The sequence below is a fragment of the Lithobates pipiens genome, unplaced genomic scaffold (assembly GCF_037356315.1).
Source record: "Lithobates pipiens isolate NorthernLeopardFrog02 unplaced genomic scaffold, aLitPip1_a1.2 Scaffold_18, whole genome shotgun sequence".
Taxonomy (NCBI): Eukaryota; Metazoa; Chordata; class Amphibia; order Anura; family Ranidae; genus Lithobates; species Lithobates pipiens.
Window position 1 is genome coordinate 107,280,221 of NW_027507758.1, and position 16,581 is coordinate 107,296,801.

General features: G+C 43.3%; 1 protein-coding gene across 2 annotated transcripts in view; it reads left to right on the forward strand.

The window, feature by feature from the left end:
- Positions 1–16,581, forward strand: part of WDPCP (WD repeat containing planar cell polarity effector) — a 547,580-nt gene that overhangs the window by 470,479 nt on the left and 60,520 nt on the right. For both annotated transcript variants that reach the window (XM_077485980.1, XM_077485981.1), the window contains exon 15: positions 1,778–1,877. In XM_077485980.1, the coding sequence (XP_077342106.1) occupies positions 1,778–1,877 (100 nt within the window). The remainder of the gene's footprint in view (positions 1–1,777; positions 1,878–16,581) is intronic.

A 16,581-nucleotide genomic window follows, 5' to 3' on the forward strand; every position in this document is an offset into this window, starting at 1 on the left:
ATAGTAACATGATAGCATAATAGCATCTAGCTTAATTTGCGTGATTGCCTTCTCATCACTATTGCTTCCACTTGGCAAGTTTCAAGGGAGACAAGTTGTTTGGAGTCTATGGCTTCTTTTCTGCGTATGGTGTTTTCTTCTTTACTCACCTTGACCAGGACTTTGTGCCGGCTTCTTTCTGTCCTGCTCCTATACATCTTCTGGAAGCTTTCTTTCCATTGGTTGGAGGTGGTATGCGCTATTTGAGTTTATCTTTTAGTTGCTGCTCCTTTTTGTTTGTCTGCCTCTCTGATGCCAGTTTTAGGAGTAAGGTGCTATAAGCTGCTCTCTGAGTTCTGTCGAGGCCCAATTTTTATGTGGGCCTGTTAGTGTTTGTTGTGTTGCCCATTTCTCAGTTTGCTTTTGGACATTAATGACTAAAAACCCTGTGTCCTGTACTGTATGACTAAAAAAAACTAGCATTTTAGAATTACAAGTCAAATCTGTTTTTTGAGTCCTTCCCCTCTGTTTTATGATTTTCCTATTTCTTCCTACAAAATTGAGACTTACTGGGATTGGGACGGGTTAAATGGGGGAGCGTCCCTGCAGCTCTTTTTTGCCTATGTTCAAGCAACTGAAGGTTGCTTCATATGACCCATGGTTCATAACTACAGATCTTTTTTGCTGTACTGTACTCCAAGAGATGGATTTTACTGGTAAGTAAAGAAATTATGATTTACTGACCTGGAGCAAGTAGAGAGTTCTGATTTTACCTTCACATTTTTTGATGTATACTTGTTTATGCACTTGTGTCTAGACTATAGACATTAATTATGTGCATATTTGTAATAAGCAGGATATGTTTCAAGAGGATTTTTGAAGCTAAAAATCATTTATACTGCCTGGAAAATAAAATTTTGAGAAGCAGAGGTCACCAATGGCAACCTTCAGCACATATCTTTCCAATATAGATTTTTGATTGCTCGTCATAAAGAGAAAACCCCTCTACTTTTTATTGGTTTCACATTTTTGTTTCTTTGAATACTAACAACTAAAAGTTCATATTTATATGGGGCATAGTAAATCTGTAGGGATACATTAATTCCATACATACAGTTTAGGAGTCCTTTAAAAGAGTTACCTTTTAGCATTACACCTGAATGCTGAACGGTGACTCATAAAAGTTGTTGAAACTGTCAGATTAATCGGCACCAATTACTAAGATTTAGCAGTTTAAACATGTCATCGAAATTGATCCACTTTGATGCTCGGAAGAACTTTTCACAAATGTCAAAATGTGCAACATTGTCACTTCAAAGGTACCACGTATGTTCAGAACCTTTTCTGAGTAATATCCTTGCTGGCTATATACATTTACCTGTTGACTTTTATGTCTACCAGAAAGCTCTTATTGCACATGATGACATAATTTTGTAAGAATACAGCAAGTCTCACATTTGATCAGCATTATAACCTCAAAGCCCTAGAATGGCTACCCCTCCCAGACAGTAATGTACATATGTTTGGCTTACCCAAATTTCTGAACAATGCCAGGCGTCATAAGCCTCATTATTGACAATCTGAAATTACAATTGACCATTGAAGGTGGGGAGAAATTATACATTGCCATACTTTGGATATATAATGTCAGTTTTTGATTAAGACTAACATAGGACAATTTCCAATTTACCTGTGTCTTCACTGTATTATATGCATTTGTATAATAGGAATTATAAGTCTATAAAAACAACTTTCATTTTTTCAGAAAAATCTAACTTTTTTTCATTTTTATATGCAGAATCTTTGCTGCAAGTGGAAAGAATGGAGGATGTAAATGAAGCATTTGTTGACCTCTCTCTAACTGCACAAAGTGGGAAAAGAGTTACCTCAGGTAACAGGTAAGATTTGGCTGAAACGTGTTTTCCAGTTTTCCTTAAAAATAAAAATAAATCTGCACATTATGGCAAATTTCCCCCCTAGTGTGCCCCCTTCTGCATCTCCTTGTTCCTCGGTCCACTTTAGTTGCCATCTTGTCGCATTCTTTTCCACATCCCGCAACTTATCTCTTTGGCCATTGGGCAACCATCGATGATGTAACTCCTGCGTATGCATGCTAAAGTTACATCATCCCTATATATCTGATGAAAAAAAAGGTACATCATCCCAGTACCCTACTGCATCCTGGGCAAATTTAATAGCAGATATTTTATTATATCACATTATAACACTGGATAAATTATACTTTGCTACAATGTAAAGTAGTGAGTGTGCAGCTTGTATAACAGTGTAAATTTGCTGTCCCCTCAAAATAACTCAACACACAGCCATTAATGTCTAAACTGCTGCCAACAAAAGTGAGTACACCCAAAAGTGAAAATCTCCAACTGGGCCCAATTATCCATTTTCCCTCCCCAGTATAATGTAACGTGTTAGTGTTACCGGGTCTCATGTGTGAATAGGGAGCAGGTGTGTTAAATGTGTTGTTATCGCTCTCACTCTCTCATACTGGTCACCAGAAGTTCAACATGGCACCTCATGGTAAAGAACTCTCTGGAGGATCTGGAAAAAAAAATTGTTGCTCTACATAAAGATGGCCTAAGCTATAATAAGATTGCCAAGACCCTGAAACTGAGCTGTAGAACGGTGGCCAAGATCATACAGGACAGGTTCCACTCAGAACAGGCCTCACCATGGTCAATCAAAGAAGTTAAGCATGATATCCATAGGTTGTCTTTGGGAAATAGAAGCATGAGTGCTGCCAGCATTGCTGCAGAGGTTGAAGGGGTGGGGGAGTCAGCCTGTCAGTGCTCATACCATACGCCGCACACGTCAAATTAGTCTGTATGGATGTCGTCCCAGAAGGAAGCCTCTTCTAAAGATGATGCACAAGAAAGCCTGCAAACTGTTTTCTGAAGACAAGCAGACTACGGACATGGATTACTGGAACCATGTCCTGTGGTCTGATGAGACCAAGATAAGCTTATTTAGTTCAGATGGTGTCAAGTGTGTGTGGTGGCAACCAGATGAGGAGTACAAAGACAAGTGTGTCTTGCCTACAGTCAAACATGGTGGTGGGAGTGTCATGGTCTTGGGCTGCATGAGTGCTCCCGAAACTGGGGAGCTACAGTTCATTGAGGGAACCATGAATGCCAAGATGTACTGTGGCATGCTGAAGCAGAGCATGATCCCCTCCCTTCGGAGACTGGGCCACAGGGCAGCATTCCAACATAACGACCCAAAACACACCTCCAAGACGACCACTGCCTTGCTAAGGAAGCTGAGCGTAAAGGTGATGGACTGGCCAAGCATGTCTCCAGACCTAAACCCCATTGAGTATCTGTGGGGCATCCTTAAATGAAAGGTGGAGGAGCATAAGGTCTCTAACATCCACCAGCTCTGTGATGTCATCATGGAGGAGTGGAAGAGGACTCCAGTGGCAACCTGTGAAGCTCTGGTGAACTCCATGCCCAAGAGGGTTAAGGCAGTCCTGGAAAATAATGGTGGCCACACAAAATTTTTACACTTTGGGCCCAATTTGGACATTTTCACTTAGGAGTGTACTCACTTTTGTTGCCAGCGGTTTAGACATTAATGGCTGTGTGTTTGAATTATTTTGCGGGGACAGCAAATTTACACTGTTATACAAGATGTACACTCACTACTTTACATTGTAGCAAAGTGTCATTTCTTTAGTGATGTTACATGGAAAGGTATAATAAAATATTTACAAACATGTGAGGGGTATATTTTTACCTGCTCTATGCAATGGTATTGCACAGAGCATCCCTTTACCACCTTTTCTAGGGTCCCCCGGTGGTTCTCTCGGCTGCTCCTTTTCTATAGCAAGCTGTGCACTGTGGGGGCACTAGTGTGGGCTGGGTAGAAGATTTGTTTTCCAGGAAGACATTTACTCCAAGCATAATGCAAACTACATAAAAATGGCTTGAAAACGGCAGAGTCCAGATCTCAATACAAAAGAGAATTTATGGATGAACATACAAAAAGACTTATTCCCCTGATGATATCCATGCAACCTAATAAACTGTAAAAATAACTGTTTGCTGGTGTCCCTGGTGTCATTACGGTGATTCAATAAAGGCAATTGGAACCTCTGGATGAGCGCCTTGTCTTCTTATCTACAAGTATTTCAACGGAGGCGGGCCGGGGCTGGCACTCCTAGTCAGGTTCCATTCAGACTTACTACATACACCTGGAGCAGCAGGTTCTTTTTTCTCTGTAACCTAATAAAGCTGGTGCTGTTTTTAAAAGCGGAATAGGAAAATCCGGTGTTCAGATATTCAGGTCTGAGAGACAGATTCATCAATACAAACTCAGTGCTTTCAAAAGTGCAGCTACTAAATTATAACCTGAAGGGGTTGTATACTTATGCAGTAAGTTGTTTTGTGTAGGTTTGCTAGAATTTGTTTTCACTTAAGCAGGCCATATACAGTTCAGCAGGCACAAGCCAAGGTTCGAACAGTGTATGGGCAGGCTGAATGTACCAAGTTGGTTGATTGGGTACAACCAGCATGTCCGATTTTACCTGTGATTATCCCTAGCAGCTGCTATAGCCTCTAGCAATAATCACTGTCGTCACCCAACCCCCCCCCCCCCCGAAGGAGGGATTCCCACATCAACACTGTCTGTGTTGATGGGGGGATTGGGCAGACTTCTTTCCTGCAACCCATTGTTGCATTCTCTGTGTATTTTGCTCTGTGCATTTCCTATTTTTCTGCAGACACACACCAATGTACAGTGTCCAGCAGCCACAAGAAGTTATCAAATTTGCAAAGCTGGAAGCATAATTAGTACCCATGGCTGTCCTGATTTGTCTGAAGCATTTATTTAGGAACCACAAGTACATGTTGTTTCATGTAAAATTCCTATAAACAACGATAAAGCAGACCTGTTTGAAATATATGCTGGGGTTATTATAGAGCTTTGATGCCAATGTTGTAAGGTATAACCATATAAAGGAAACAAGTGTCTAGTGACAACCAGTTATAACGCGGTTCCCATGGATGTTTTTATTACTACTGTTCTTGCACTATCAGGACTACTGTGTGTATATGCAGTACGCTGTTAGTCATAAATACACTGAAGATTAGGCTTGAGAAAGAGAAACTGGCCATGAAACACGTTGCCTAAACAACCACATGACAGTGACCTGGAAGTGAAGGATACTGCACTGTGAACAACTGTGTGAACGGGTCTGAGTGGGCCATTCCCATGATCCTTGACATATTACAGCTTCACTCCAACCACTGCCCATGGTTTATCACATCCTTTACCTGTGAGTGTATTGTACTTTAGCTTTGTGCTTTATTAAATATTAATAGACTATTGGTGCGCTTTCTGCTTGTTACTGTGTTAATATGTTTGGCGGAATCTTACAGGCTGGGCCTGTTTGAGAGCTGCAAGACAGTTGTGGGGTTCTTCTGGACTGCACGTCATACTTCTATTTCAGTCGTTTTTATTGTTTTGGAGAACATTTTTTTTGGACAGAAGCCAGTTAACCAGTTAAGCCAATTAACCTATCAGCATGTCTTTGGACTGTGGGAGGAAACGGGAGTACCTGGAAGAAACCCAAGCAGGCACAGGGAGAACATGCCAACTCCAGACAGATAGTGTCGTGGTTGGGATTTTAACCAGTGACCCTTTTTACGGCTAGGCGAGAGTGCTACCCGCTACACCACTGTGCCACCCTCAACATACAAATTCAAGGTTTGGTAGAATCTGATGAGGACCATAGCACAGGGGTAGGGTCTGCTGTAGGGCCCTCTAACATACCTAAATTTGTATCTAAGGAAGACATCAACTTATTATAGACTACTGGTAAAGTATTCAAATAACATAATATCAAGAGGGTTACCATCCGGCTGACCACCCAATAAAGCATATAGAAACTAGAGATCATGGACTCAGATGCACAGCATTACTAGAACTGAGTCACATTGAAATAGTATTGATGGCAATAATGCCCCTTACTTTATTTTGTACAGTAGTTAAGGCACTTGCAACTACCAAACATTGCTGCATGTCATACTTCTATCAATTTCTTCTGTGCGGTTGTCTATTTGTCCTTAGGAACACACCTTTGACCACTTTAGAGTTTTAGGTGTTCCTGATTAACCTTTAACTCCACAAAGTGGGTAAAGAAGCATCTAAGGCAACAGGTAAGGTGTTACTGAGCCATATTTGCCAGTTTTCTTCTTTATTTTCCACCAAAAGTACCATTTTGTAGTAGACTGTCACTTAAGGAGGAATTTTACCCTTATCATAAAAATTACAACAAAGTTACCTTTAAAAATGTTTAGTAATCACACTCTACAAATAGATACTGGTGGGTAATTGCAGTCTTTTTGTGCTTTACATACCTTATCTTTCTTTTCCTCCCCATTCTTCTCCTAGTGGTCATTTTTACTAAGGGCCGATACATCCATTTCCCTTTACTTCCTGGGTTTGCCTCCTGAAACCAGGAAGTGGAATACTTCCCATCAGCATGCGGAGCTGTATGCTGCTGTGATTTTTAGTAAAAGGGGGACAGGTCTGCTTTAAGAGAAATTGCTAAATTATCAAACATAGCTGTAGTTTAGCCCAGAATCTGTGCTAAGCTGGTCATACATGGATCAAAATTCAGCAAGGACCAGCCAAATTTCGATCCAGGGTATGGGCACCCTGGTTGTACAGAAGTCAATCTATTGATTGACTTCTGTACCACCAGCCTGTTGGATTTTTCATGAACTATCTGTGGCTATACTCGTGGTGGCAGAAAAAATAAAAATAAAATATATGGCTTGCATTATTGTAATGTTAATGTATTCATTCTGTTCTAACTGGGTTTTCTGGATTCCAGCACTTTATTGGTCATGATCCAACAACATTTAGATGTAGAAATATATTTAGTCATCCATGAGTCAGATGTTTATCTAATTATTATGTACCTTGTGACTTAGATTTATCTTTTATTGACATCTCAATTAGTAGAATTCTAAAGATACTTTGATGGGACATCAAGAGAGTAACAGAGTGCAATGAATCAACACTATACTTTCTAATCTACTGTATAATGTTTTTTGTCATTTTATATCTAGGTTTTTCACTATTAGTTGTATTGGTTTGTTATGTCGTCCTTGTCTGTCCCCATAACATTTAGACAAAGTTTGTAATGGTTGATTCTAGTTTTTATTGAATGAAATGTTTTGATATAATAATCACATGAATATTGTACTACACTTAAGCAGGCCTTAGGTTTATTTTCCAATCTGCACAATACAGCTGAAGACTGGCTGTTAAAGCGGAAGTAAACCCATCCATAAAACAGTTTAATTTCCCGCACGTGCCAGAAATGTAACACTCCCATTGATTGTGCTGTCAACCAAACTGTCAAACCATCCAATGGCTGATGTCATAACTAATTACATGTGCAGCATCATGGTAGTTGTGGATTAAACAGAGGCAAACATGACCGCTTCCTTGGCTGAAAACTATAGGTTTACTTGCACTTTAAGTCTTATGCAAATAAAAGTTTTTCTTGCAGTTTTTACACTGGCCAGAAAGGATCCTATAATGAGGACTGACATGGTGGTATTGAGTTTCCTAAAGAATATTCACTTTGAAAAGTGAATTTTTACTTAGGATAGTGAATGTAGTGAAACTGACATATAACACTCAAAATGCATGAAAATTGAACCTTTGAAAGTATATAGACTTGTCGAGATTGTAAAGAGAGAGTGCTTGGCAGATGACCAGCTGAAGATCTTCACTTTGGCAGTGTACTTGATGGATACACATAATAAATTATGGCAATATTACCAGAGGTGCCTACAGTTATTAGCTCATTTTAAAAATGGAAGATAAATATTAATTTAAAAAAAATAGCAACATTTGGTTAATTATTCATGATATAGATAGCCCATGAACACTGCAAGTATCCAGTGTGATATTGGGGTGTTTAGCGTAAGTGGATAGATGCATTTTTGTGCAGTGAGTCCGCATCAGACAGGCATTTATAGTTAAGGGCCTGGTAGCCCACGTTTATTAAAGGGAACAAACAAAAGTCCATCCAGGAATCCCACGCAGGGGTTTAACTTCATTTGGCACTCATAAATGAAAACAAACCAAGCCACCTGGCTCTCTCTTGTCAGCAGTTCCTCTATTTGCTCCCAACAGACTTATCGATTCTTTCCAGCCCCCTGGACTCACTGGCTTCCTTACTCTTCCCGACTCTCAAGGCTAGACAGCCTTTGCCAGTCCTTGGGCAAAGAATCCCCCTTACACCGGCTGCAGTCTCCCACAGGGCAGACCACTCTCCAGACACATCTGTCTTCACACAGCAGCATCAAGCTGCTCACACTCCACCTTCCTTCCCTCACTGCTCTCATTATATGGGCCGTGTGCACCTGGGCACACATCCTGCTGGTTATCCACAAGACCCGGACACAGCGTTTGAGATCCTGTCCTACCCAAGACTCTGAGGGATCTCCAGACTACAGAACCCCATCCGGAAATAGCAAGATCCGGAGAAAGCTGCCAGAGCAGTCCTCTCCTTTTCAAACCTATGTACTGTAGCTCTGCAGTCCACAGATATGCAAACTCTGTGTCCCTTTTAACCCCCTTTTCCCAGAGACAGGGACTCTCACTATTAGGCCCCTTTCACACTGGGGTGGTAGGGCATCAGCGGTAAAGCGACGCTATTTTTAGTGGCGCTTTACCGTCGTTTTAGCGGCGGTCTGCGGCCGCTAGCGGGGGTTAAAACCACCCGCTAGCGGCCGCAGACCGCCGCTAAAATGACGGTAAAGCGCCACTAAAAATAGTGCCGAAAAAGGGTTAAAACCGCTATGCAAGGCGCCTCTGCAGCGGCGCTTTGCCGGTGGTAAAGTCGCGCTGTCCCATTGATTTTAATGGGTAGGAGCAGTTTAGGAGCGTTCAATACACCGCTCCTTTCACCGCTCCAAAGGTGCGGGTAGCAGCGCTAGCGCTAGTGAAAGGGGTCGTTTTTTTCAGGCGCTATTTTTAGCGCTGTAGTGCCTGAAAACCGCCCCAGTGTGAAAGGGGCCTTACACCAGCAATAATGTACAATGATGAAAGTTTGGTAAACATTGTAATAGTTGATAGAACAGTTTGTACTAAGATGTCACCGTCACTAATGTAAACCATATATCAGTGCCTATTTTCTAAATATTCTTACTGTTCAAATGACGGCTACAGCGCGGACCTCCTTTGCCGGGACAACGTCTATTGACGTCGTCCCGTGCACGAGCGGCTTGCGCGCCCCTGAGGGGCGCGCGTGGCGCGCTCTGTGATCGACGAGTCTATGAGACTCGCCTGATCACGGATCCGAGCAAGGGGTCGATTCCGACCCCTTAACACGTGATCAGCTGTCAGCCAATGACAGCTGATCATGTGATACAACGGAGCCGGTAATCGGCTATTTTTCCTCCTCGCGCTGACAGCACGAGGAGAAAAAAAAAGAGCCGATCACCGATGGCCGTGATCGGGACATCAGTCCCGATCACGGCCAGCTTATCAGTGCCCACCTGCCCACTGCCAGTGCCACCTCAGAATAAATAAGTGCCCCCCGTCAGTGCCACCCAGCAGTGCCCATAGTGCCACCCAGCAGTGCCCATAGTGCCACACATCAGTGCCCACAGTGCCACCCATCAGTGCCCACAATCTGCCTCAACAATGGTGCTGCACCCCAGTGCCACATATCCGTGCCCATCAGTGCCGCCCATCAGTGCCCATCAGTGCCACCTATCAGAGCCACCTATCAGTGCCACCTATCAGTGCCCATCAGTCCCATCTATCAGTGGTACCTATCAGTGCCCCTTAGGGCCACCCATCCGTGCCACCCATCCGTGCCACCCATCCGTGCCATCTTATCTGTGCCTATCTTTGCCCATCAGTGCTGCCTTATCTGTGCCCATCAGTACTGCCTTATCTGTGCCTATAGGTGCCACCTTATCTGTGCCTATTAGTGCCGCCTTAACTATGCCTATCAGTGCCCACCAGTGCAGCCTATCAGTGCCCACCAGTGCAGCCTATCAGTGCCGTCTCATCAGCGCACTTCAATGAAGGAGAAAAATGACCTGTTTGCAAAATTTTATAACAAACTATTAAACATGATTTTTTATTTTTTTGCATCTTTTTTTGTTTGTTTAGCAAAAAATAAAACTCCCAGCTGTAATTAAATACCACCAAAAGAAAGCTCTATTTGTGGGAAAAAAATGATAAAAATTTCATTTGGGTACAGTGTTGTATGCCCGCGCAATTGTCATTCAAAGTGCATCAGAGCTGAAAGCTGAAAATTGGTCTGGGCAGGAGGGGGGTTTAAGTGCCCAGTAAGCAAGTGGTTAAAATGAGGTATGTCATGAAAATGTATTGTGGTTGCAATGCTGCAATTGTACGGGAACCAGGGGCGTACTGACAACTCATGGGCAATAGACGATTATGGGGCCCCCCAGCAAGCTGCTTGCTGTGGGGGCACTCAACAGGAGGGAGGGACCAGGTGCAGTGAAGAGGGACCCGAGAAGAGGAGTATCCGGGCTGCTCTGTGCAAAACCAACTGCACAGAGGAGGTAAGTATAACATGCTTGTTATTTAAAAAGAAAAAAGACTTTACAATCCCTTTAATTAAAACCAGCAACTGTTGAGACAACACCTTGGTCAGGTCTATGTACAGCATAATGTACAGAGTATGTGGGTCAGGATTAAGTAACGAACAAAACATATTGAGTACAGCATTCATGGTTGAGCGCCACGCTCACATCAGAGTCCTCTCTTACATCAGAGTGCCAACATTCTCCCTATAATCACAGTTTGTAGAGTCAGTCCCCCCTTACATCAGAATCTCACCTAACGGCAGAGCCCCCAGAGTAGCACCCTACGGCAGAGCCCCCAGAGTAGCACCCTACGGCAGAGCCCCCAGAGTAGCACCCTACGGCAGAGCCCCCAGAGTAGCACCTCACAGTAGAGCCCCCAGAGTGCTACCCTACTGCAGAGCTCTCAGTGTGCCACACTACTGCAGAGCCCCCAGTGTGCCACCCTACAGCAGGGCTCCCAGAGTGGCACCTTACAGCAGAGCCCCCAGAGTGGCACCCTATGGCAGAACCCCCAGAGTAGGACCTTATGGCAAAACCCCCCAGAGTAGAACCATACAGCAGAGCCCCCAGACTGCCACCCTACGGCAGGGCCCCCAGACTGCCACCCTATGGCAGCGTCCCCAGAGTAGTACCTTACGGCAGAGCCCCCAGAGTAACGCCTTATGGCAGATCCCCCAGTGGGCCATCCAATGGCAGAGCCCCCAGTGTGCCACTCTATGGCAGGGCCCCCAGAGTGGCACCATATGGCAGAGCCCCCAGAGTGGCACCCTATGGCAGAGCCCCCAGAGTGGCACCATATGACGGAGCCCCCAGAGTAGCACTTTATGGCAGATCCCCCAGTGTGCCACCCTATGGTAGATCCCCCAGTGTGCCACCCTATGGTAGATGCCCCAGTGTACCACCCTATGGCAGAGCCCCCAGTGTGCCAGCCTATGGCAGAGCCCCCAGAGTGGCACCATACGGCAGGGCCCCCAGTGTGGCACCATACGGCAGAGCCCCCAGTGTGCCACCCTATGGCAGAGCCCCCAGAGTGGCACCCTATGGCAGGGCCCCCAGAGTGGCACCATATGGCAGGGCCCCCAGAGTGGCACCATACGGCAGGGCCCCCAGAGTGGCAACCTATGGCAGAGCCCCAAGAGTAACACCTTACGGCAGATCCCCCAGAGTGCCACCCTATGGCAGAGCCACCAGTGTACACCCAGCCCTGCCCTGCTGCCTGATCTGAGGCCGAGCGCTGCAGTGCACCATTCAGGTGCCTCTGAATGGCAACAAGTGGATTTTTCACAAGCATGGGATTGTTAGATCAACTTTTTTTGAGCGGCAGTGGGCACACATGGATCATACAGTATACACACACACACACACACACACACACACACACACACACACACACACACACTATGCAGACACAGTATACATACACATAGACACACACACAGTATATATACAGTATACATATACACACACATAAATACACACACGGTATACTCACAACAGCACTTTTCATCTAGAAATCAGCCTAATTGAACACACTGCTGCTGTCCCCATCTCCTGGCATGTTGGCACTTGTACTGCCCCGGCAGCTCACAGACACATTTGGTGGTAATACAGGAGAGGAGGATGATGTGCCTGTGTACTGGTGGGCAGGTAATCAGTAGGGAGGTGTAGCAGATATTGGGGGAAAAAGTTCAGAACATCCTTTCTCCAGGAGCAGTGCACTTCTCCTCGCACAGAAAAACAGCCTCAGAGACAGGAGCTCTGCTGGAGGAAACACAGCCTCCTCCTCCTCCTGCTCACCAGAGAAAGCACTGATAAAACTATATTTAACTCAGCCAAGTTAGTCAGCTTACCTTGTATCAGCCTGCAGCCCGCCCCACACTGCAGGCTGTGTCCCCGCCTCCCTCTCCTCTCCTCCAGCTGTCAGCATATCCTGCTCTGTAGTCAAAGAAACTGCACGGGAGGAAGGGGGCAAGTATATTGTGTTCCCATTGGCTAAGGAGGTAGTGGAGGGGCGGAGCAGCTATAGCCTCTGGAATTTTACATCAAAATGATGTCAGTGTCAAACATTTCATGGACAAATATAAAAAAACACTGTTTTTACAACCTGTCTCTGGTTTTACTGAGGCTGGCAACCCTAATGGGACCCCCTAGTGGCCCTGGGCCCTCGGGCAGTGCCTAAATGGTCAGTCCACCCCTGACAGAAACAACCTTAAATGCTCACAGCAACATGTGATAGGCTTGACCATAATTAATTTGGAGTGACTGGGTTATTTCTACTCGCATGTCTTGATATCACAGCACTCACCTCTGCAGTTCAGGCCTCAGATTTGCTCCTCGATTCCTATTTGATTTCCTGTGCAGCAGATGACAGTGTTTTACAGCACTATACTTTACCTATGTTATGTCTCCTGTTACAAGAATGCTTTCAATTATATGTGTATATGACACTCTCTGGCATAGGCATTTTGTGTGCTAGGCTTGCCCAATTTTTAATTAAACGCCATAGTAAACAACTAGCAGTCAAGCATTTTATTAAATTCTTGTTTTAGACAGATACAGGCATAGTCTACTAAAATCTGGGCAGGTTGTCATATTTGTGAATTCACTATAGTTTGTTGTACAGATAAAAAAAAATGCATTCCGGTGTTTGCATGGTCTACACCTAAGAAGAAAAAAACAATCAGGAGACTGAAACACCATGTAATAAAATGGAATTACAAGGAACAAAACGTGTATATTAGAATGTAACACACTGAAAGAGGATATGAATTACAAACAATGTTCTCAGTGCTGCCCTTCCCTGTGAATGCCTAAAATACAAAAATTCAAAAAAGGACAATTGTCCATAAATTGCTATGGTGTATTGTCCATATAAATGTCCAGGATGTAGGGTTAAAAAAACTTAGCCTGGAAGTGTATGAAACAGGTGACTGTATTCCAAGAGGGATGCAAGTCTGCTATGTCCAAAGAAGGACTGGGAGACCCACACTGCAGGAGGGCAGGGAGAGGGGATGAGAAGCGCCAAGCGCACCCTTGGTTTAATACCGGTTTAATGATCAAAGAATAAAATACATAAAATTTATTTCACTCACAAAGGTAACAATAGAACAAGCGTGAGACCGGTGAAGGCTCTGTGCTGTGATGTATGTTCTGCCCTCACTAGGCTGCTGTGCTGCGGCTCAGACGTCAGAAGGATGTCAGAGGATACAGGTGGAGCGACCTGTCAACCTTAGAGGGGAATAGGAATCAGGGGGCATTTTGGAGGCAAGCCACGCCTCCTTCCTCAGCCAAGAAAATCAAACTAAATCAATGGCACTGCTTCAAAGCTCCACCTCCTATTGTTCACCAATCATCCAGGTGTCGGCTCCTGTAGCCCTTCTCTGCTTCAGCATAGGAGTATAAGAAGACGAAAGTCGCACTCCTAGTCTTGAAACTTTATTCTGTTGCTAGTAAAGTGGCTGCATACTTCTTGTCTGCACTAGAATAAATGGGTGGGGTACCCTTGGTGGCTAACAGGCCCCTCTATAAAGCAAGTGCCTCCTCCTGGGAGATACATAAATACTGGAAAAATAATGGACGTTAAAGGCACATATCATAAAATTCAAAATTCAACAGTTTATTATTCTGCATATAAAAAGGTTTTGGACATAATACAAAAAACAAAAACATCTAAAATTATGTTGGACTACATGTGGCTCACCTCAAGGATATGATACCATACATATGAATAAAATCTAAATGCCTCCACTAGTAAGGATCCTCAGCATGGGGGATGCCATTTGTCCTCATGTATGTCTTTGAGTGTTCCTGCTTATGTAATTGGCTCAACATGTTTTGCGACCAAAAGGTCGCTTCTACAGGAGCTGTGATACATCAGACATTCACTTGCATCATGGACACTGTAGCCACAGCACTAGCCCCAACTTCCTCCAAGAGTCTTCCAAGACGGCCGCAATTGACTCAGTTGTCAGAATGTGGGGACACACAAGATAAACTTGGATACAAAGATAGTTGTGAGACTCCACTAATACAGAAATCTGTTGTTGCCCCAGGTACCCAGGTACCTTAATGCACCAATGAAGCAATGAAACAAGGTTCAAGTATTTTAATGAGATGTAGTATAAGCCAGCAATGGTCCCTTATGATATTGCTTAAAATGTAATGGTCCTTATGGAAGCCCCCTGTAGTCCAAAGTGTCGGGTGCCAGCCAGGGTTTTCTGTGCTGTAGTAGGGAGTAATGAAGACAGGGAGAGATGTGAGGGAACAACCATTTTCCTCAAAGGTCCCATAAGGACCATTACATTTTGAGCAATATTATAAGGGACCATTACGGCCTTATACTGCATCTCATCAAAAACCTTGAACCTTGTTTCATTGCTTCATTTGTGCACTAAAGTTCCTGGGTAAATAATAATAAACTGTTAAATTTTATGATACGTGCCTTTAAAGTCCATTATTTTTCCAGTATTTCTTGTCTGCACTAGAAGAAACCATACTCCAAATGTCAGAGTAGAAGCTTTTACCTACTCTATCCTTGTGAACAAGTCCATTGAGGTAAAATGCGTTTAGGAAGCGTGGTTTCTTCTTACAATAAAATAGTTGTTAGTACAAAGCTACATATAAGGTAACATTTTATATAAATTTTATATGAGTATTAAATTGTTTTTATGTTATTATATGTTAATATCTGAAGGAGACCCTGGCATCGGAGAAGAGAGCTATCCTGCTCATGGTCTCACCATCTCTCACTTCTCTACAGTGGTCTCCAGTTGTTGTTTTTTTGCATGCTACCTCTCAACTCCGATTACAGTATATGTCCAGACAAACTTTTTTTGGCTTCAAATGGTTATGGGAAAGGATTAGAACCCCTGTTGAGTTTTGCCAGCAATGCATGGAATCATATTATGAAGTTGTTTTGCAAAGGAATGGTTAAAGACACACTTAGAAAAGTATACTGGCTTACAATATGCACCCTTAGCAAACTCCTCAATATCTTCAGGGTTTGCCTGTATACAACTGTACAAGTATAGGTGTGTTAAGAGAGGCAGATCCAAAGTAAACAAGGGGACAATGAAAAATCCTATATTTCAGACCTGTAATTTGAGTTCTCCTTTTTCGAACAGATTTTGTTTATGAATAGATTATCATTGCACAAGTCTTTTTTTGAAGATCTATTTGTAGTTTTTCTGCCACCCAGTTAGCTAGCTAAGAGCTTAAACGTAGAAAGTATGTTAAATCAGAATATTATTTACACATGAAAAAAGTGCAGTGAGGTGTCTTCCTATACAAATACATTCCCGTATCCCTTTATGTAAGCTTCTGAGGACAAAAGAGGCGTCTGGTATATGCACTGCATCAAACATCTTCTGTATAGTCTGAGCTGTCTTGCGCCAAAACAAACTGTCTTTGCTGACAGGAAAGCTTGACAATTATTTTACCTTAATCTAACTTGGCCCAACCCAGAATGACCTTGTTTATTCCTCTCCAAGTCTTTGAGTGCATATTAACTTGGCACACAAATAGAACATGTGGCATCTCTAAGGAAGGTTTTGGTATCTCATAGCAAGCTATGTGGAATGCTCATCACTGTGCTTGAAAGAATTTCACTGCAGCTCACACTGGAATATTTAAATAGTTTAAGGTCCCTGTAGTTAAGGAGTAAAGCATAATGATGTGCTGTGTTAACCCTTGATTAGGGGAAATAACAGGCCTTAATGCATTTCCCAATTTAACCACTTCATATCCGGGCAATTCTGACACTTCGCTCCTACATGCTAGAAAATGACTTGGAACTTCCAAACATTATATATCTATATACAGTGCCTTGCGAAAGTATTCGGCCCCCTTAAACTTTTCAACCTTTTGCCACATTTCAGGCTTCAAACATAAAGATATAAAATTTTAATTTTTTGTGAAGAATCACCAACAAGTGGGACACAATTGTGAAGTGGAACGAAATCTATTGGATATTTTAAACTTTTTTAGCAAATAAAAAACT